At 38.7% G+C, this 24,276-nt stretch overlaps 1 protein-coding gene across 1 annotated transcript in view; it reads right to left on the bottom strand.

Annotated features, from left to right (window-relative positions):
* Window positions 1-24,276, bottom strand: part of mRpL3 (mitochondrial ribosomal protein L3) — a 41,351-nt gene that overhangs the window by 8,251 nt on the left and 8,824 nt on the right. The window contains exons 5-7 of the mRNA XM_067135655.2: window positions 12,108-12,268; window positions 7,106-7,295; window positions 2,883-2,989 (exon numbers count right to left, since the gene is read on the bottom strand). Of these exons, the coding sequence (XP_066991756.1) occupies window positions 2,883-2,989; window positions 7,106-7,295; window positions 12,108-12,268 (458 nt within the window). The remainder of the gene's footprint in view (window positions 1-2,882; window positions 2,990-7,105; window positions 7,296-12,107; window positions 12,269-24,276) is intronic.

Below are 24,276 nucleotides of genomic sequence, written 5' to 3'. Positions count from 1 at the left end.
TTTCTGCCCTCCATGGCATGAGTCACTTTTTTCAGCTAATGTTTTATTAGGAAGGAGATTGTAGAATAGGCTGGTCTCATCACAATTATAGTTTTTTGGGGGCTGGTAATCGCTTACAATACCCGGCAGAACCTCTTCTTTCCAGTGTTGTACCGTAACATCGTCCACAGCTTTTGAGTCACCTCAAATTGTTCTCCCTGTGATTCCATGACGATCTTTAAATCATTGCAACCATCCTCAATGGGCAAGTTGGCCGTGTGGTTAGGAGCATGCAGCTGTGAGCTTGCATCTGGAAGATAGTGGGTTCGAATCCCACTGTCGGCAGCCCTGAAGATGGTTTTCCGTGGTTTCCTATTTTCACACCTTAATTAAGGCCACGGCCGCTTCCTTCCAACTCCTAGCCATTTCCTATCCCATCGTCGCCATAAGACCTACCTGTTTTGGTGCGACGTAAACTCATTAGCAACCATCCTCAAGAAGCCTTGAAATCAGCACCGATACTCATCATTTTAGCTAAATCTATCCTCTTTGCCTTCACCATATCGCCAGTAATTGGTAGAGCTGCAGCCCAATTTTACTGGAACAATGTGATAAGTGCTTTCTCCAAATCTACATACCTTCCGTGGTATAAGCAATCCCTAAGTCTGAAGCAATTTCAGTTTTTGTTTGGTGTGGATTAGCGTCAATTTCTCGTATACATTTTACTTTTTCATCTAGGGTATAACTTTTCCTTTTTCTGTTCTCCATGGCTAATCAAAAGCAACTGAATGACAAAACGACTGTTCAACGGATAACACCAGATACCGGCACTGCGGACATTTTATTTCTCCGTTGTTCCCACGAAAGAAATTCTCATATTCAAACAAATTTACTGTATTTTCTTTTGTTTCTGCACCGAAACCACCCACTTTGTTTGTAATGTATCTTAATCTTTGGCGGCATTCTGAAGGTCAAAAACGACGAAGGTAGAGAAGGAGCGAGATAGAGAGCGAAGGGGACTCGCTCGGTTGGCCTTTGTTAAGCCGCCAGTTAGTAAGGGCAAACAGTGTCACTCGGCGAAACTCTTTGCGTTCTGTTTCAACCCCAAAACCTGACCGCTCTACTTCCGCCTAGGCCGACAAAGAGGAAACTTCGCAAATACAGTAGTTTCTTTTAAAAAAGCACATACTCATTACAATTATGCAAAACTCAATTATATTTCACTAACACTTAATACGTGTAACAGCGAATTACGTATAAACTGATTACGTATAAATAAGGTTTAATTAATACGCTTTTAAATTACATTTTGCTGGGACCTAAAGGAAATTACGTACAAATACAAATTACGCAGAACAGAGTTATGTATAAAGCAGGTTCAACTGCAGTTCCACACTTCACTCATATTGAACGAAATAGAATACAGATGGTACAGTACCGCGAAACGAAACACACAATCTTCTGTCATGTATAGGTAGCAACTGAAGAATAAATAATCAGTTCGGTGAGTGGTCAGGGGTGGGGGTGGGGGGATAACTAATGCTCACAGCAGGCAGTCAAGCTCATTAGGCCTTACCTTATATTTGGTTTTCTCGAAGAAGTTGTCTGTTTACCTGCGTTGACATTTCTAGTTATCTCCAGACAAGCAAGTGGGAAAATCCAGAAATTAAGGTAATGAGGACCAACCCCTGCCATGGGGAAATTTCTAGCAGCTGCAGCATAGCTCCTGCAGATGATGCTCCCCCTCAAATGACAGCACTGGCATTCAAACATGATAACTGAGAACACACCAAAATGGATCGCTTCATGATTTGACAATATAATCAAGTGACGTACTTTCCCAGAAAGCTCTAACTATAAGGTGATCTATAAAATATGTCTTTTAGGAGGAGTTTCATTTTTTCCACAACACAACGAAGGTAATTTCTCTATTGTTAGAAAATCACAAAGAAGCACTTCCTAGAAAATTCAACTCAACATGTAATAAGTCAGGTTCTTGCTTGTTTTGCAGTGAGGTAATTAGATGTTTGGATTTGCACTGAACAAGCAGGAATTGAAGGAAGGGTCATCCTGACCGTGTCTTCGTCTCTACTGTTTATGTGGTCATTGCGACCACTTTAAAATGTTCTACTTGCGGCAATAATATTTTGTGATTTTAAAATGAAATACAAATTGCAGAATTACCACTGAAGTATCGTTCAATGTCGATACCATGGAAGTATCGTGAGTATCGAGGTATCGAGGACACATCCCTAGTCGATACAATTTAAAATTATTTCATTCAAACTTGTTCCGTCCCATTCCTTCATTCTGGGTATGAGTGCAGCGTGGATACATGTAGGTCTGTCTCAAATATAGGTTATTAGTGTGCCTTCATGTGTTATTAATTTATTATATTAAGTGATTTTGTAACTTTCCTCATTAATACATACTGCACAAGCAACTGGACAATACTGCACTACTTCAACGTGTGGCAACCAATTATTATGAGGAACATAGGAATAGAAGAGTAGGGAGGGTGCATTTTTGAACAGACCAAACAGTAATAAAAAATGATACATCTGCTGGAATATATTACATTGTTCAATTGATGTGCAATTTCTCACCATATTTTAAAAGGTACCTCAAGTAATTTAGGCACTTGGCTAACACCTTGTTCTTAAATCTTTCCACTCTGCTGAAAAGGTCCATTTTATGCATGAGTAGTTTGTATAAACAACTATTAATTCTTTCACATTATGAAATCTTTTCTGTATATACTGAATAAAGTATCAGTAAAATACAGAACTATTTTCTATATTTAACAGAAATGAGATTTTATGAAACATAGAGAACCCAAGTGATTTAGGGCTCTGTCACAGTCTTTTCATATTTAACATGGATTACATTGCTTTGAATCTTACCTGAGAGGTAGAATCGTATCATAGATGTATACAATGGAATTTGTTGCTCCAGGAATAGCTTGGCCTTTAACCCATAATACATTATACTTCGTATTTACTCTCAAAACCTGAAAAAGTTACAAATTACAGTTAAAGCAAGTACTGTAAGATGTACTGCAGTATCACAGCATGCTGTCAACACTCATAATGTACTGAAATTTCAAATATGCATATCTTCAGGAAGCTGATTTTGTCAAATATTCCATTAAACAAAAGGAAAAATAACAACTTGCGTAAATAGGACTACAATAGATGATGATGGTATAAAAATATACCACTATTGAGAAAAGCGTGGCAGCCTCGTAAACTTTGCATCTTTGAAACATGCCTAAGGATGTGGTTTCTGTCCCAGTTCAATATTAAGACATCTTAAAAGTGGCTGATTTGAGATAAGATCATTTAAACATCTAGACAACATTCTCAGAGTGTCAATGAACTGGAATTCAAGATATATCAGAATAGAAACAGATAGGGCAAGAAATATGCTATATGTCCTTGTTTATATCTCAAAATATGATTTTCTTAAAAAAAAAAAAAAATGCTGAGTGCTTATTCTTTCTGTTTCTTCAGCAATATTTTCAAATTATTGTTTCTGTATCTATTTTGAGAGCATTTCTGTGTGGAGTATCAACTTCTGTATAGAAAGATAGGAAAAACCACAATAGGATGAACACAATAACAGGTCAATATCAGAGACGGGAGCAAACATGAAAATACAAAAGGAAAATCTTCACACACTGCCATTGTCAAATATAGACAGAACTGTATCCAAGTCCACCCCTCCCTAGCCATATGCAGTGGAACCTTGATTTTTCCTTTTTGGAGGGACCACGAAAAAAAAAAGTATAACATGGGAAAATGGAAAATCCAGGAATGAATGAAAACCATCAACCACAAAAATGAAATATGTATAATTATAATCTTACAAACACACCTAAACCAAACCAAACTACAGCCCCAATGAGCCTTTGCCTGCCAAACGACCGCTGCTCAGCCCAAAGGCCTGCAGTTTATGTGGTGATGCATGGTCAGTGTGATAAACCCTCTTGGCCGTTATTCCTGGCTCTCTAGACCAGGGTCGCCATCTCACCATTAAATAGCTCCTCAATTACAGGTAATCACGTAGGCTGAGTGGACCTGAGACCAGCCCTTATATCCTCGTAAAAATGCCTGACCTGGCTGGGAATCGAACCCGGACCCTCCGGGTGAGAGGCAGGCTAGTCAGACCGTGGGACTGGCTTCAACATTAATTACCAATACGTGAGTTAAAAATCTCGATACTTTATATTCAGTTTTACTGGGGAAACTTCGTCAGTTTTCCATGAAAACTTTTTTCAATTCAGCAACGTTGATCAGCCAAACTCTTCGAAAAATCTAATTACGCCAAGCCAAACAACAATCAACCACAAGTAGTTTTTAATTCTCTAATTTAATAAAATAAAGCACATTAGATACAAAAGCGCCCAATATGATGGCGAAATCCCTCCTTTTCTTAATCTTCCACTGTAATTTGGTCACTGGGGTACTGTTCGTAGTCAGTTTCTGGAAATCTTGTACCGCATAAATCAGGCCTACATCGACATTTACAGGTTATGCTGAACTCGAGAATATGGTTTCGAAATGTAAGTATCAATTCTCAAAAGTTTGTGAATGCATTATATTCAATTCTGCCCATTACTAATCACAATCAAATTGGAAAGAGAAAAAATATCATCAAAACTTCAGAAATTACAGTTATTCATGACCTTAAGCTCAGATGGAAAGTGTGCTTGCTGCAAAAGTCAGTACGATTGGGAAATGATACAAACTTATTAAATGTAAGGTGCGGGAAAAAAAAAAAAAAAAAAAAAAAAGGTATGACATTTTAACACTAAATATAAAATTCCCAGTCATGTTAGGACCAAACCATTAATAGACAATCCTAAGACCTCCCATGACTTTATGTATGTAAGGTGCAACATCTGTTCTGGTCTCAAAAACATAATTGTATACGATAATATTAAAATACTAGATTTGTGTTAAGAAGGAGCAGGTTCAATTCCTGCCTGAAAGCCCAGTGACTATTGAGTGCCCTAAGGGAAGTACCAAAAACCTGTTCGGCGATACAATAAAAAAAGTAAAAATATAAACATCTAACCTGTACATGATGTGGACGTTTTACAAGTACAAACATTTGACAAAACTCGTTTCTTCTTCAAGTAGACCTGTCGAAATGCACTCTGTCTTCTTCCAATTGTTGTGGCCAATCTCTGTTTTATGATTTCTGAGGATTCTCTAAACAATACCACCCGAATGCGATGCTAAGATGGTCTCTTATGCAAGTTCAGCGCCGATCATTTTTCCAGTACAATACTTGCTCTAATTAACACAATGACGAGGCGTTAACGCCAAGATCTATAAGTATGCCGTAGAAGTCCTTTCGTGAGTTACAGTTTCTTGAAAAACGCTTGATCGAGGATTTAGCATTGGCATAACTGTAGCTAATGTTCGGCGCTGGTGTAAAGACAAAGATCACTTAAAAAAATGTATACTCTACAAGATATTCAATGGCCTACAACAAGGATGCTTTAAAGTCGAGGATAAAGGTGTAAAGTATGTCTGGGAAAAATGCAAGGAGGAAATGGCCATAATACCCAGATGCTATAAGAAAGCAGGCTTGTAAAGTGGCACAACAGAAGTATTCCTAGAACTTTCTAAGCCCAGAGCTCTCCTAAAACAACGTGAGATGTTGGTTCCAGATGCATTTAAGGGCCATCTCACTCCCAGTGTGAAAGAAGAAATTAACAAATCACATACAGACCTTGCTGTTAACCCGGGAGGCTTGACATCACAACTGCATGTGTTGGATGTGGTGGTAAATAAGCCATTCAAAGACCACCTGAAGCAGCAGTGCGCTGACTGGCTACTTGGTGGGCGTCATAACTTGACTCCTACAAGGAAGCTAAAGAAGCTACCAATAGCATTACTTGGCGAATGGAACCTCACAGCTTGGGGCCAGACCTCCAGTGATTCAATTAGGGATGGTCCGGTTTCATGGTTAAATGGTTATCGTGCTGGACTTTGGTCCAGAGGGTCCTGGGTTTGATTCCTGGCTGGGTAGGGGATTTTAACCTTCATTGGTTAATTCTGATGACTTGGGAGCTGCATATATGTACCGTCGTCTTCATCATTAGATTTTCATCTTAGGTAGGGCCCCATCCTCACAGATGCGCAGGTCTATACGGCGTCAACTCAAAAGACCTGCACCAGGCCGCTTCAGAAACCACACATCATTATTATATAATTGGGGATGGATCTAAGAAGTGTTGTATCTCCAATGCACTAGATGGAAGTGTGGATGACATTCTGTGAAAGGATGTTCATATCAGTGGGAATGACTCAGATGCCTCCAATGACAACTGACAGCTGCAATGAAAGTGAATAGGGAATTGAGTAGAATTTTCAAGATACGGCATATGTGTATGATTATTCCACCCCCCCCCCCCCCCAAATTAAACTTGAAATTCATTACAGGCCTAAATAAAATTATGATTTCATAAAGTCAACATTCTGTGAAACGATGTTCAGATCAATGGCGTTGATTCAGATATCTCCAGTGAAAGTTATTAGGAACTAGGCAAAATTTACATGAAACTTGTGTAACTTATGTTTACTTTCCTTTCTCAAATCAAATTTGTTATTCATTATAACAATAAATAGAATTATGATTTTATGAAGATGACATTCTCTGAAAGTATTTTCAGATCAGTGGTAGTGATTCAGATGCCTTCAATGACAGCTCCATTGGAAATGATTTGAAAATTAGGTAGGATTTACATGATATTTGAGTGTGTTAATTTGTTTCTCAAATTTAAATTGTAATTCAATATATATAAGGTTATTATTTTATGAAGATGACAGTCTATGAAAGGAAGTTCATATCAGTGCCAGTGATTCAGATGCCTCTAATGAAAATGATTAGGGAAGCAGGTAGGTTATATTTGTGTATGTGTTTTTTCTAAAAATGAAATTGGTAATTCGTTATCAAAAAGACTATGATTTTGCACAGCACTTTTTAAGCCTGGTTAAATTTTCCTGAAGGAAGAAATGATGCTTGTCTTTGATTTGGAGAAATACAGCATTTTAAATGTATGGTTTCTTAAACAGACCTTGTATTTTGCTCAATAACTTAGGAAAGAATTCACCTTTAAGCCTTTTAAAATTCTGTAACGGTTGCCCATGTGACCAGGCATTTTGGTTCCTGGCCAGACACGACCTTTCTCTCCACCTCCACCTATGTTGCCAGGTCTTCGATGTGTCTTGGTGACACCATGGGATGCAGGTTGTCCTTTAAATTTCCATCGCTTCATAACTCCTTGGAACCCTCGATCAATTCTACAACAATACAAAAGTATTATGCAGTCATTCTATTGTGTACACTAGTGTATATCAAGTACTCTGTAGTTCCTAAGGCCTGCCTTTATAAAGGCTGTTCTATTGGAGATCAAATTTTCCTATACAAATTATAACAAGTAAGGTAGCATTTTGCCCTGATCATAAAAAACTTTGAGGTTTATGAAGATGTCCACAAATTACAACCAACGAAGCACTCAAGAAAATTGCCAAGAAAATTATATCAGGCTTCATTACTGATCCTTCAATTTGAAACTGATGAAGTTCAACCATTACTAGCTGACAGCAAATTACAGTCGACTCTCGAAAATTTGAAACTCAAGGGATCAGAGAGAAAGTTCAATTTACCGAGAGTTCAAAATAATAGAAGTTCAAGTAACCAAGAGGGAGGGAGGGAAAAATTCAAATAAACAAGAGTTTCACTTTTACTTACTCATTTCTTTCACAACATTTGTACAATTATGAAATGTTCATTTTGAAAAAAGTCCGTAATTTTCTTTTGAGGGAGCGACTTCTATCTATCATGGTCCAATGAATTTTCGATAGTGGTGAGAGCTGAGAAGAAATCGTCACTTGTGTCCGTTCTGAGGGCGTAGGAGCATAGGGTAGTAAGAGCTGTCCTTGCCTCGCTCAATGTGACTGGAATTGGCGATTGTTCTTTTTGGTTTTCTTCCTCGTCCTCATCCAGAGAGGCTAAATCCAACAGTTCAGCATCGGTTAGGGCACCGTGGACACCAATGTCATCGCCAACTTGAACGTAATCCTCAAACGTTAACTCTCCACAGTTAGGTAGAAGTCCCCATCCTGAGTCAAAATTCGTAAATTTTGGCGGCTCTGATAACTGTTCCACGTTTTCGGTTTGCTTAAACCCATACTTTTTGAAGCAGTTATAAATGGTGATAGGGTTGACATTTTTCCAGACCTTATCAATCATGATTATAGCGGTCAAAACTGTTATGTTCGCCTTCTCACCTTTTTGGATGCTATCCAGCACAAGAGAAACAATTTCTCTGCGGTAGAGAGTTTTTAAATTTTGAATAATGCCTTGGTCTAACGGTTGCAATCTTCATGTCGTGTTGGGTGGAAAGAAAATCAATTTTACGTGGTCTAATGGTGGTGGGTTATTATGCAAGGTGCAGTGGTCCAAAAACAGCAAGATTTTGCGTTTTTCCTTTCTCATGTCACTGTTAACCGAGGTCAGCCATTCATTAAACAACTCTGTCGTCATCCATGCTTTTTTGTTTGACCGATAAGCTGTGGGCAATGATTTTATTCCTTTGAAGCAGCGTGGTTTGGCAGATTTCCCTATAATGAGTGGTTTCAAATTTTGAGATCCGTCCAGGTTACATGCTAGAAGGACAGTTATTCTTTCCTTGCTCAGTTTCCCTCCAGGACACTTCTCGTCTTTGAACATCAGGGTGCGATCAGGAAGACATTTATAAAAAAGCCCGGTTTCGTCTGTGTTGAATATGTTCCTTGGGTCATAGCCATTCAAAAGTTCATTTAGTTCATCAATCCATTCGGAACAAATGGAACTATCCACGCTGGCGCTCTCTCCGCAGATCTTTTTAAATGTGATGGCGTGTCGGTTTTTGAAATTTGAAAACCAACCCTCACTTGCTGCAAATCCTTTAATCCCGAGAGACTGCGCAAAAGACTTGGCTTTTTCCTTCAACATGAAACTGCCCAGGGGAACGTTTTGTCCTCTACACTGACGAATCCACTTTAGCAAGCACTCTTCAAGACGGAGAAATTCACCCTGACGTGACCTTTTTCTACTCGCACTTAAGGCACTTTCGGTGATGCGATTTTTATTTTTCAAAATCATCGATAATGTTGATGGTAAAATACCGAACTGTTTGGCAACATTTTTTTTTTTTTTGTCCATCCTCCAGAGCTTGAATCACACGCTTTTTTTTCACTTATGGAAAGACACTTGTTCTTTCTTGAACTCATTGTGATGCTTAAAAATTACACAAATCAAACTTTAACATACTGTACCACACTTTAACGTTTGAAAGAAGACTCATGACTGCAAACTCACTCATACATCTCATTACTGATGTAAACAAACGACAGGTCTGTACACGATAACAATACATACTGTAATCACAAACTTCAAATTATGGAGAGTAGGGAAGCCCGACTTCAAATTATAGAATGTTGGCGAGCAAGATGCCATTCCTACAACTTCAAATTACTGAGGGGACCAAATAACATTGATTTTTTCAATTTATTGAGTATTTTTCAAGGGAAAAGGAGAAAACTTCAAATTATCGATTCAAATTAACGAGTGTCAAATTATCGAGAGTCGACTGTATTTCAAACGCAAATATATTACCATTATAGGACTTTTGGTGGGATGCAAGGAAACAATTCATAGATTTATCGGTAACTTCTGTGCTAGTTCCAGTAAACAAGTAATATAAAGAATATCAGCTTTGAAGGACTCTCTTCAGACGCTGAGAATTTATTTGTACAATCCTCTTTGAGTATGTAAATTACATAAAATCAGCTTCATGGTCCGTATCGCACTTCAATAGATTCACAATTAAGTATTTATTTATTTTCCACCTAGTCGATACAATGATTGCTTAAGGCAACTTTTAATGGTCAAAAGTGGTACATGTTTCGTATATTATCAACATCTTCAGCCACATAACACTGTTTAGATGAAAAATATATAAAATTGACAAAGTAATGCTTTAGATGAAGTGTCCTTAAAATTAACATAAGATTGACAAGATTAAAACAAACAAATAACTCAAGAGAAAATATATAAATTATTTCTACAATAGAAAGCAGTCGTCAAGGAAACACTTGTACAATATTCCATAGAGAAATTGTCCTAATAAATATTCTTTTCTTAATAATTCATGAAAAAAGAAACATAGAAGATTCTCAGCAATGGGATCACACATGACTGCCACAGGTCATAAATTTACCAACATAGAACAAGACCTGACCATCATAAAAAAGTTAAAAAAGGGCAGCTTAATGAACACTTATGAAGACCTGTACATTCATCTAGACCAACTTGTAAAGAAAAAGGATAACCTTAATGAGGTTGTAGAATATAAGAATCCATTATATTATCAAATTCTAGTATATTTGAAAATGCTTGAGAAGGATCACGAAAAAAGAATTGGAATTTCTCCACCTACAGATAGCCCTACAACTTATTCCTCCTCAGTTGAAGCTATAGGTGACAGCAAGGAAGTTCTTGACACACCTATATCCCCCGCTCCTCCACCTCCTCAGGTGCAAGAGCAAGGAAGAACGCATCATCAATATTACACCCGGCGCAAAACTGTGAAAGAATGACAGGAGTTACTGTTCCAAAGGAAAGCAGGCTTAATAAAATTTGACAACTAGGAATTAGTTATATTTTCATCTACATTAATAATAAGAGCCGCACTGTGATATCAGGATTTCTTAATTTCGATAATTACTTATAAATTGTATAATTTTTAATTTATAAATTGATCTTTTTTCATGAATTATTAAGAAAAGAATATTTATTAGGACAATTTCTCTATGGAATATTGTACAAGTGTTTCCTTGACGACTGCTTTCTATTGTAGAAATAATTTATATATTTTCTCTTGAGTTATTTGTTTGTTTTAATCTTGTCAATCTTATGTTAATTTTAAGGACACTTCATCTAAAGCATTACTTTGTCAATTTTATATATTTTTCATCTAAACAGTGTTATGTGGCTGAAGATGTTGATAATATACGAAACATGTACCACTTTTGACCATTAAAAGTTGCCTTAAGCAATCATTGTATCGACTAGGTGGAAAATAAATAAATACTTAATTGTGAATCTATGTAAATTACATCGTGAATGAACTAGACTCTCACTAATTCAGCCCTCAATAGTACAATGTCTAGCTTTGATGATAAATAAAGAAAGAAAAACTTCAATAATGTTATGAATCATTATTTGTACCCACTGTATATAAAACACAGAGGTCTGGTGCACGGTAATAATGTGAGAAAGAAGATGATGAAGACAGTACAGATAGATGACGAATACTGGTTGCCTGGTTATCACGTTGTTCATTTTCTGTCAATGCTAAATTAATAACAATAATTCCAGATAAACACCCAGCCCAAAACATATCCATGTTAATCAGATGGTGGAAGCGTAATGATCTGGAGTGTGATTTGTTGCAGTTCCCATAGACGGGAGTCTTTCTTCATAAATGTGTGATGTACAAATATACAATTTTATGACCATTAGAACTCCTCAGTACTTGATATCTTCATTGGTGGTGACAAGTATACCAGCAAGACAATGTAACATCCATGACACAATGATCATACAAAACTGGTTCAATGAACACTCTAATGACTTTCAAGTAACCTGCAGCCGTTCACAAATTACACTAAGCACTTAAAAAAAAAAAAAAAAAGGTGTAGACCTCACTAAATGTCTTACAGCCACAATCAGTGAACACAACTGCATTTATGCCTTTGAATATACCTGGATAGATAGATCAACACACTGACTACAAAAGCTTGTCAAACTCCAAACTAAATTTGACTAGTCTCTTTTAATACCAATATAGTTGGTCTGTTATTTATTCAAAAAAGGAGGAGATTAATAGTGTATGAAAATGTCCCTAATATACTGGCAATGGTTTATAACAAATTTAATAACTACCGAGTATTGCAACGACTCCACAGAAGAACTTAGCAGGAAACCAATGAGTGCCTGGATTTAGACAACAAAAAAGAAAACTTAATGCTCATAATATGATCATTAAAAGATGTAAGATTACTTACGTCAATCCACGGACATCCACATATTCCCCAACTTTGAAGTGTGAAGCAAACAGTGGTGTCCCTGGTGAAAGAGCAGCTTCAGGAGACACTATGAATCGGCCTAGAACTTTCTTTGGCATAACTCCTGAGTTCTTGAATAATCCACAATATTCCTTTGTGAACTGAAATAAAAACCAAACACTCTTTTAATAGAAGTAATATTAAAGAATACACAGCCAATAATGATAAATGATCAGAAGATTTCCTCTTCAAATAGGCCTTAGAATTTAGCTCCTCCTTGATATGTGTTTATTCAAAGATTAAAGAACTGAAAAAGTGACCCTCTGTTGACTCTTGAAACCCAAAACAATTTCACTAGGGCAGTTAATATATGAGAGTGACAACACGCAGCAATTTTATGTTGAATTAGCAGTCTTTGCAGACATCTATCATGGAAACAAAATGTTCAGTATTTGGAACTTTAATCAGGAATAATGGAATTCTGCTAGCTGCCCTGTTTGCTTTGAAACTCAGTGAATTAATACCATGCATTTAGACAGTTCCTATACTAAAGTGCGCTGGATATAGGCGATTGTCCTGTAGGCCATAGTATCGTTTAACATGTATGCAAGTACTGTATGAACATTACAAACAATGGCTGTTGTGGAAGGGAGAATTGGCTGAATGAATTGCAAAAATGTAATTAAAACCCATACATATTCTGAATAATCTGAAAAGGATGTAATTGTGAAAGAAAAGATATTACAATCACAGTAATGCTACACTCATCAGCTTTTTATCATATTAAGTACTTTACAGCTCTCTATTGTTAAGTCATATATACATGGGGCAGTCAAATGCAAAACCAAACAACTGCTACAGCGTGACCATGGGATGGTATTATTCAAAAGTAATTACCAAAAGCGTTAATACATTTATCCCACTGGGAGATAAGACAATCAATTCCAGTTTTGCAGAAAGAGATATGTTGTTGACGGATCCACAACCGCACCCACTATTGCACATCCTCGTTCGAATGAAACCAATGTCCACAAATGCCTTTCTTCCTCTGTGATTAGTTGGTTTTTCTGCATAAGGGCATCAATTTGTCCTATTGCATCAGGAGTAATGGCTCAATGGGCCTGTCCTGGGCGTGCATTGTCTTGCATTGATGCGGGCCTTTCTCGGAAGCTCCTATGCCCCTTGAGCACACTTGTCATGGACATGCAGTATTCGCCATACGCAGCAGACAGGCGACGATGAGTTTTGCGTATTCTAGCACCTTCAGCCACCAGAAAACGAATCACACTTCTCTGCTCTTCTTTACTTGCCTCCATTTCTATAGCTGGACAAACACACTAGACCAGTCTGCGCACCACTACAACTGTGTGCACTGTGAGTTATCGCAGTTCTCCCATCACAATGATGGCAGTATAGATATGCAACAACAGTGTTGCCATCTTTTGCACGGAATGTATGTTATGGCAGGTTTTTGGTTTTCATTTGACTGCCCCTTATTGAAAATTAGAAATACTGAAAGGAACCTATACTAGGATAAGAAAGAAAACACAACAAGGCAAGGACAATCTCCACTTCTGAATATACTGCCATTTTCAAAGATGCCTCTCTCCTCAACAATCCCCCTTCTTCCACAACCATTTCTTCCCAGCTTCACCAGCAGGGCGGGCTTCAATACTCACTGATAGGCCATCTTAACGGATCTTCAATCTTGATATGGGAAATGTACGTTAAGAGGAAATCCAGATAAACTTGGGAAAAAGAGAAGAGACAAAAAAGAAAAATACAGGTGGTAAAAGACTAGGAACACCAGACAAAAACATACAGCGTAATACATGACTTGATTTCCACTTGTTTGTTCCTTTCTATGACTTATAAAGTCCCATTTGGCTACTTTTCTCCTTTTGTGTTGAAGCCCGCTCTCCTAATGGAGGTACTTTGGTGTTTTCTTTCTATTTCTCCCTCTTCCCACACTGACCTGTCATTGTATTTATCCTATTGTGTGTTCCTTTAACTCTTTCATTGTCTTAGTCACACTGCCTTGCTTTCTCCACAGTGTTCGAAAAACTCATGTACAAAAACAAGATAAACAGACATATTAAAAAACAATTCTTAAAAACTGTAAAGTCATTTGAAGAAAAAAATTCGAAGATGTCAAGCTCCGTAAAATTGTCGGGAATATCTATTTTCAAACCTTCTCTCCCAGTAAATTGTAATGTATCAGGGATAGGAACAGAATCTACAAATTGGAGGTAATTTACAGTAGTGTGAAGTCCCGCTACCATCACCTGTCATCTTCATCACGATTGATATTTTCATCATCACTAGGTTCAGTTGAACTTTCACTTTCACTCAATAAATCATTATAAAGATACTATTCTCTTTCAATATCATTACTTAACAAAGAACACAAAACTCTGCGCGATGAGAAAGCCATAGTGTATAACAAATGGTGGCTAGCATCGTTCTTTTGTCTCTAGTTCAGTCACGCAAGGAGGATAAATATTTAAAGCAGTGCTATTGCAAAGAAAATATCTTCCTGATTACAATGGTGTGCAATAGATGGCATTTGCATTCAGTTTTGGCTACAATCACAGCAATTAAGGTATAGCCGCACAAGCCCAAGTACGTATTTGGGCTGACACCATGCGCCGGTAATGGAGAGCCCGAGTACGTATTCAGGCTGACAGTGAAGGAGTTAATGTTCTTTTCTTTCTATACATGACTTCATGTGCACTTGTTTGCTCCTATCCATTACTACATAATGGAATATAAATATAGGTCATCCAAATTATGCATTAAAATTGAAATTTTTTTTTAAATGGGGAAAATTGAAGGACAATAATCTGTGCGGAGACAAAGAAATTCCTGACTTAAAGACTTGCGCCACTGGTATGGACGAATTTCTGTTGAAATCTTCTGACCCGCTGTTTCGCGAGTAATCATAATAATTTGGAACACCAATCTTCGTAGGGAGACGGCATCCTAAGAAGAAGCAGCTACAGCCCTGATGGGGTTTGGCCTACGAAGCGACCACTGCTCAGCCCAAAAGTCTGCAGATTACGAGGTGATGTGTTTTCAGCTCGATGGATCATCTTGGACCATTATTCTTAGTTTTCTAGACCAGGGCCATTATCTCACCATCAGAGAACTCCTCAACTGTTCTCATATAGGCTATATGAACCTTGGCTCAGCCCTCAGATCCAAGTAAAGTATTCCTGACCTGGCCGGGAATCAAAACTGGGGCCTCCTGGGTAAGAGGCTGGCTCACAACCCCCAGACCAATCTGCTGGCACTTACACTGAATAAATAACTTACAAACTAAGTGACGGATTACCAGAGGGATCGGTACTGGCCCCATTGCTCTTCAACGTATATACAGCAGATCTACCTTCAACTAATACTAGGAAGTTTATATACGCTGACGACATCTGTTTGGCAGCCCAGTCTGGTGATTTTGCTGGAGCAGAAACCACACTCACTAAAGATCTCTGCAGAATTGATAATTATTTTAAGACCTGGCGACTGAAACCAAACATAACAAAAACAGAGGTCAGCTGCTTTCATTTGAGCAACAGACAAGCCAATTATGTCCCTCAGGTTCAATTCAGAGGTCATATACTGAAGTTCAATCCTCATCCAAAATATCTAGGCGTTACCTTGGATCGATCTTTGACTTACAGCGAACATGTACGCAAAACATCTGCCAAGATCAAAACCCGCAATAACATCCTGCACAAACTCACAGGAACAAGCTGGGGCCCATCTGCATCCACCCTCCGAACTACAGCACTTGCGTTAGTATACCCAGTAGCCGAATACTGCTGCCCAGTATGGCTCAACAGTGCCCATACAAAGAAGATAGACACACAGTTAAACGATACAATGAGGACTATATCAGGAACCATCCAATCCACACCTTTGGATTGGTTACAAGTTCTTTCAAATATTCCACCTCCTCATCTCCGAAGACAAATGGTACTGAAGAAAGAATGGGTTAAATGCTGTGACAATCCTCTTCTACCAATACATCAAGACTGCCTACGTAAAGATCTCAGGCTGAAATCTAGGAACCCTTCTTGGTTACTAGGAAAGAGGCTAGCCCAAGATGAATTTCATACTAACACTGCCTGGCACGATGGATGGGCAGCTTGAAACCCTGACAGATTAGGTCTAATTTCGGATCCAGTTATGCAACCTCCTGGTTTCAACTTTCCCAGAAAAATCTGGTCATCACTTAATCGGATCAGAACTCAACATGGCAGATGCAACTTCTGGAAACACAAGTGGAAGATTACCAGCGATCCTTATTGCGACTGCTCTGACGTGCCTCAGACCGTTCAACATATTGTCACAGAGTGCCCACTCCGAAGATTCAGTGGGACAATAAAGGATATCCACGAGGCCAGTGATGAAGCTGTGAGTTGGCTAACAAAACTGGACATTCAAGCTTTAGCAGCAATACAGATATTGATGAGCTCAAATGTATAAATATAGTTTGTTTATTACGTACTTGTTCTGTGTGTATAGGTGAAACTGTTTTTCGTGTAATTGTACATATTTGTTAATAACCAAATTGTAACAATGTATCCTCATGCCATACGAAATATACATAATAACTAAATGTTTTTGTTAAATTATTTTACTACATAAATCTATTCTGGTATATCAGTGGCAGCTGGTGATTATTCTTCAGGTAATGCCAGTAAATTAAAAAAAAAAAAAAAAGGTAAAAAAAAATCTTTCAAAATTGCAAGTGCAGACAGTGCATATTTCCCCATGCTATAAGTTATAAGAAATCACATTATTTAACTGTGCTACTGTGAAAGACTGTTCTTTTAATGAAGTATCAATGGAAACAAAATTATAAATTGAGAAACAAATAAAAATATTTACTTTAATCCACATGCAATTTTCTTAAAATTAAGGTTTTAAGAAAATTATTGAACAAATTAACCTCACAGAGAAAAAAGTATATTTAATTTTTTTTGCTAGGGGCTTTACGTCGCACCGACACAGATAGGTCTTATGGCGACGATGGGATGGGAAAGGCCTAGGAGTTGGAAGGAAGCGGCCGTGGCCTTAATTAAGGTACAGCCCCAGCATTTGCCTGGTGTGAAAATGGGAAACCACGGAAAACCATCTTCAGGGCTGCCGATAGTGGGATTCGAACCTACTATCTCCCGGATGCAAGCTCACAGCCGCGCGCCTCTACGCGCACGACCAACTCGCCCGGTAAAAGTATATTTAAAAATGAAGAAAATAAATGTTGGGTCTACTCACCAAACGCATTTGTTCCAAAACCTCAAATGACAACTTAAAATTAACTAAAAAGAATGCAATTGAAAGTAAAACGTACTTGCTTCACATAGGAATATATAACCAACATCTATTGCCAATATTTGCGAATACACGAACACTTGGTCACAATTTCAGTTCCTGCAAAACTGAGGTTCTCACGTTGTGCATTTGCCAAGATGATGTCGTCGGCACAGAGGAGTGTCCATGAATGAGGTGATTGGAGGTCAGATGTTTCTGTGTCCATGCAGAGAATGAATAGTAACGGTGAAAGCGCAGATCCTTGATGTACTACAACATTGATGGCAAAAAAGGATGTACCCACTGCACATCTGACCCTACTGGAAATGTTGCGATATAATAGTCGGATCCACTGGACGTATGCTTCAGGGACATTGTGGGATTGTAGGGCGTGCCAAATGAGCTCATAAGGGACATGATCAAAGGCCTTTTCAGAGCGAGGAATGCCAGGTGAACAGGTATAGCCTTCTCATGATGTCTCTCCGTTGTTCCACACCCTTGCCCTTGGACAAAGCCACATTGGTTTGGTATAATAGAAACTATCTTGGGAAGCCTGTTATCAATAAGCTTTTAAAATATCTTCATGACATGACATAAAAGCTGGATTGGTCGGTACTGTGAACATTGAGTTACGTTTGCCTTGCCCTTCAAACTGACACCATAACACTGGTTGTCCAAACTGTTGGGACTGTAGCTTCATCGATGATTTGGTTGAAGAGAGTAATGAGAATCTTAGCACCTTGATAACCAAACATCTTCCCCAATTCCCAGTCTTCATCTTCGTCATCACTTCCTGTACCTCCTTGATGGTAACTGGCAGCACAGGTCCAGAGACTGGATCGGCACTCTGGATTGGAGGGTGGTCAAATTCCTCACTACTGATCTGAGTAGTAATTGCTCCATGGGTGAAGGATAGCAGGTGGGTCTTGGAGATGGTGATACTCGTTTAAAGGGGCCTAACATCTAGGCCATCGGCCCCTAATGGAACGAAATGTAATGACCATTTAAAAGTCCAAAATCATCCACTGACCAGAATTCAAAACATGATGACAAAGAATGAATGGATGAATATGAATGTAAAACAATCAGTGGAACTGACCCGCAATGCCCCACATTCCCAGAAACTAGCGTAAAACAATAGTATTACTGACCAAGGGACTGCTTCTAAAGCACAATCTTGAATCAATGATACTTGTTGTCTAAAGGGGTCCAAAATCCAGATCATCGCCCCCTCATAATGGTACTTATTGCTAGTACAGTAGAGCCATGGTATTTGTCATGTTGTGGTACTAATGAAAAGTAGCGCAGACTCGCGGTATTCCACACATTATGGTACTAGTCAAGGGTAATGTAATGTGCAGATGTAACACAGACCAATGGTGTTTCTCACATTGCGGCGCCACCTACAGGCAACGCAAACCTATGGTATTCCTCACATAATGGTACTAATCACAGGCAACACCCAGACCCGTGGTGTTTCTCACATAATGGTACTAATTACAGGCAATGTAAGCCCGTGGTGTTACACATGTAGGGGTACTATTAAGAGATAAGAATTTCATATTGTTCCGTACTGAAGTGAGTTCACTAAAAAGTTAAAGTTAAAAGTATAAAATGGTTCAACCTTTCAATACTATTAAAATAAGAAATGTAAGTTTACATTCCTATTTAATTAAAAATGGTACTGGTTTCGACCAGTATTTTTGATCATCATCAGCTGATCACAAATAGGTGTAAAACAATGCACAGATAAATAAATTGAGAAGTATAAAGAATTCTGTAGGTTGCTGGTAGTGAAGCACTAAAATCTTTAGGGAGTAATGTGCATTGAAAGATGCACAGGTAAAAATATGAAGTTTAGATGATACTGTCAGATGCAATTTATGAAGCACTATAACACATGTATTTATTAGCTGCAGTTTATAAGGCACTGTACAATTTTAAGGATACTGCATGTCAATCATGAACGTTAGTAAGACATAAGTGTTAGAGAGCACTGTGTGTGAAGAAGTCCAGAATCAAATACGTATCTAAATGTAGCACGTAAATTCTTGAAGAGTTCAGCTGCAGTCCATGAGGCACTGTATAATTTTAGGAATTAGCACTGCTTCCGCTTATAATTAAATAGAAATGTAACACTACATTTCTTATTTATTTGTACTGAATAGGTTGAACTACCTTATTTATTATTTCAATTTAATTGTGATAAGTTCAATACGGAACATCATGAAATTTTTATCTTTAAACTAGCCTCAATTGTTTTTTCCCCGCACAACCTGGAAAACACATAGCTGGATGTGAGCCAATAATGTTTTTCCACTCTTGTAGCACTTATTGTTGTACTATTAACTGTTTCCCTTTCAATCACACGTGTTTGTAGGATCTTTCTGTGATTGTCTTAATCAGTTTTCTGGAGTAAATATGCCATTAAGCCCTGAACAAGCTGCGAAAGCTCTTGCTTTGGTAGAAGACGATTGCAGCATGCATTACGTTGCAGAAGTATTGAGGACTACACCTTCCACGATTTCCAGAACCGTTCAAAGGTATAGGAAAACTGGAGGCTTTGCAAAGAGACCAGGATCAGGCCCGAGAACAGCAATATCGGAGAGAGATGGCCGCTTCTTACAACTTCAAGTTCGTGTTACAAATTATTATAATTTTATTAAATACCACCTATTCAAGACATAATAAAATAATGAGGACTTACATCCTTATTAAATTGTTAACACAGTATATGTTTTGCTCCTTTTTGTGAGCATCATCAGCCAATTAACATTTAACCACGGTTTAATAAGATCGTAAACATATTCTATTGAGCTAAAATATGCTTTGTAAGTATGAGTGACAAATAATATTTTACAGATCACGTAACAATAAAAGTTATGTCTTTAAATTAAAACACATTTGTCTAAAATCTAAATATTAACATTGTCCTTTAAACTTATGGACAAAACTCATCTGTTGAGCATCATTGAGAAACCCTGACTTAAATCCTATGGAGCACATTTGGGACCAGCTGGGGAGATGAGCCCGTCAGCACTATCCAGAGATCCTACAGGACCTACAGAACTCCCTCCTGGAAGAATGGAAGATGATTCCTCAACAGCATATTACCGCACTAATCAGGAGCATGCCTGAAAGGTTGAATGCCGTCATTGGTCCAAGAGGTGTCAATACATGCTTTTGAAGATGGGAACAGAGGTCCCCGAGATTGTCTCCGAGGTCTGTGAAGTGAAAGCGTGAAGTGTATAATATCAAAACAGGAGTGTATTACGTTTATGAGCTTACTCAATATTTCCTTGAAATGTGCATCTCTGGCTTAATTTCTTCAATTTGTTTATAATTGTCTTATCTTTTCATTGTTAGACATTTAGATGGGACCGTACCAAAACATTCTATCATAAAACAGTGGATCAGTGTCATAAATTTATAATAAATTTCAGTTTGAAAGAAATTGAAGTGTTGCATTTTTCATGCTGCTCAGTGTTTTTTTTCTAAATGTAAAGGCAGTTCTGAATTAAAAGTCTGAATTTCGGTAATGGGACCGACATTGTCCTTCGAATTATGAATTATCCATATTTCGAATTAAACAATTGAAATAACATGCAAAACCGTACTCATGTTTCCGGCAAAGAGAGCTTCTTCGAATTAGGCAGAATTTTGAATTAACTGATTTTGAATTAACAAGGTTCTACTGTACACGGTTGTAGTCAGTAGCCTTGGCTGTCGCAACTGCTCATTTGGTAACTGATTTTTGTACCTTATAATGCTGAAAATCTTCATTGGCATGGGATTGGAGCCACACTTTTAATACCTTCTTCTTCTTCTTCTTCTTCTTCATTACAGCTATTTGCACTGCCTCATTCCGTCACCAGACTTGCTTATTGATGACTTGTTTCCCTTGTTTCGTCTTCCCAAGCACGGCAGTCGCTGAAGAGTGGACCTGGCCGGCAAATTTGTCCCATATTATGGACACTGGCTGGTTTATGTGCACACTGATGGGACAAAGGCCAGCCACAAATTGGTCTTTGCATTCCGGTAAACATCACAATTTTATCCATTCAATACAGTGATTCTGGGTCGATTTCGACCTTCGTCTAAAATCCAATTCCCATTGTCATTGCAGGTACCAAATCCATTTCCACCATGACATTAGGTGTAACCATCTCTTGCGAACCCAACATGGCCATCGAGGTCACCCCCTATTACCAGATGTTTTTCAGTTCGCAGGTAGTTATCAGTTCTTCCTAAAATGCATCCTACTCATCATCAGGGCATCCAGTTTGCAAGGATAGCACATGACAATTTGGAGAGTTGTTGCACAGGAATCTATTTTGATAGCCATAAGTCGATCGGATACACAGTGCACCTAAATGACAGTATCCCGAAACTTTTCACTCATCACAATTCCTATGCCAATCCGAGTACTGTTTTTGCCATGATAGAATAGCTTGTAACCCTCACAGCTCTCCTGAGCTTTCGCTCCTTTCTGTTTGGTCTCTTGATTAAATGCGATGTCAACTCAGCGGATTCTCAGGGCTTCGGCGAATTCTTGGCTTTTCCCCGTCATTGCCCCAATATTTATGGTCACGATTCTAAAGTGGCCTAGTTGTCAGATATGGTGACAAAATCGCTATATTGGTTACACTGGGTGTTGTTTAAGTTTCACTACCATATGCTGTACTCTAGTCAACTAGTGATTGAAATATAAAGCAGTCGTGAGTGCTCACTAGATGCTGCACTGTAGTGAATTTAATTGAAGCACTGCGTCACGTGGCCACTGGCTCATTCTCAGCCCTTAACATCATATGAAATGCCGTGTGGCCTCCGGAGAGGCTAGGTGCAGGTCTTTTGATTTGACACCCGTAGGCGACCTGCACGTCGTAATGAGGATGAAATGATTAAGAAGACCAATTATGGTTAAAGTTCCCGACCCTGCCGGGAATCGAATCCGGGACCCATGTGGCCAAAGACTAGCACGCTAACCATTTAGCCAGGGAGAAACAATACATACAAAACCCACAAACCCAAGCTGAACAGTCTTTTGTACAGTATCTTATGTTCGGAAGTGGTGCCTGTGAGATTTGGCTCACATACTCAGACAAGTGCTGCCAGAGCATGTCAGTTTGCACACTCGTTCAAATGAAGGCAGAATAAGATATGCATACATTTTCTTGAAATTTAAATGTAATATGAACTGTTCTTGACAAAACTCAAGAATACAAACCTCCGCTTTACCCTTACACAAAACAAACCAACAACACGCGCATTTTCAACTGAGGAAAGGGCACGAAGATCGAAGCGTCTGAAGAAGTACTGGAAGGACCGCAAAGCCCGAACAATCCCTTCAAAGAGACCTGAACGACGGACTGACTAAAGTGATCCTATGTGGTCATAAAAGAAGAAGAAGAACTGTTCTTGAGAGGAAAAGAATCCCATATTCTTTCCTTATTACACTGGTGGTGCGATGGCTCATTGGCACTACATCATGAGCCACCCCTGGTACATACTATTCAAACCACACCAAATCCCATGGCACTACAGCCCTTGAAGGGCCTTGGCCTGCCAAGCAACCGCTGCTCAGCCCAAGTCCTGCAGATTACGAGGTGTCATGTGGTCAGCACGACGAATCCTCTCGGCCGTTATTCTTGGCTTTCGAGACCGGGGCCGCTATCTCACCGTCAGATAGCTCCTCAGTTCAAATCACATAACCTGAGTGGACCTCGAACCAGCCCTCAGGTCCAGGTAAAAATCCCTGACCTGGCCGGGAATCGAACCCGGGGACTCCGGGTAAGAGGCAGGGACGCTACCCCTACACCACGGGGCTGGCTTGGTATATACAATTAGGTAAAATAATTTTTAGTAAATGTAAGTTTGTGGCTGTTGATAACATGATATAGCCAGAGGATCTCCAGTTTTACACAGAATCCAAAACATAAGGATGTGAATTTTCTTTTTTAAAACCTCACATTCCTTGGCCAGATTTTTTTTTTTTTTGCTAGTGGCTTTACGTCACACCGACACAGATAGGTCTTATGGCGACGATGGGATAGGAAAGGCCTAGGAGTTGGAAGGAAGCGTGGACGTGTCTTTAATTACGGTACAGCCCCAGCATTTGCCTGGTGTGAAAATGGGAAACCACGGAAAATCATCTTCAGGGCTGCCGACAGTGGTATTCAAACCTACTATCTCCCGGATGCAAGCTCACAGCCGCGCGCCTCCAACCGCACGGCCAACTCACCCGGTCCTCGGCCAGAATTATAACCAGGACCTGCTTTGGTGAGAAGTCAGTGACTATACCACTTGACTATTGTACCCCTCCTGAAATAATTTAATAATTTTGCCTGCCTCAAAAGAAATAATTCTACACATAAGAAACACGCTCATTTTGGTAACAAAATTTATTATGCATTTGGATAATCTGGAGGTCATGTGTGAACGTGGATTCAAGTAAGTTACCCCTCTTCTATGGACAAAGACATTAGGGAAAAAGTATATTTTGTATTTTAATAAAACAACGTGGAGTTTTATGCAACTGTCAATACTATGATTATAGCCATGGGACCTCAGTTTTATGTGAAATCTGAACCATAGGGATGCAACATTACGCTTTAAAAATCCAACATGTACTGGCCAACATCTGGAGAGTGGCAGCCGATGACAGTGTCACTCAGATATCACTGCGCCCCATTACATTTAAAAGCCAAATGTTAGTTTTTTAAGTAGTTTTAGTTACTACATAACAATCTGATTCCAAAGGAAAAATGATATCATCTCTTCTATGTGCATGTTTAAACAATGCACAGTGTGTACAGGGAATTTTCTGCGCAGCAAACTTAGTTATGGTCTGTTG

The sequence above is a fragment of the Anabrus simplex genome, chromosome 1, assembly GCF_040414725.1.
Source record: "Anabrus simplex isolate iqAnaSimp1 chromosome 1, ASM4041472v1, whole genome shotgun sequence".
In the NCBI taxonomy this organism is placed as follows: domain Eukaryota; kingdom Metazoa; phylum Arthropoda; class Insecta; order Orthoptera; family Tettigoniidae; genus Anabrus; species Anabrus simplex.
The sequence above is the reverse complement of the archived record's forward strand: the minus strand, read 5'-3'. Positions and strand labels throughout refer to the sequence as shown.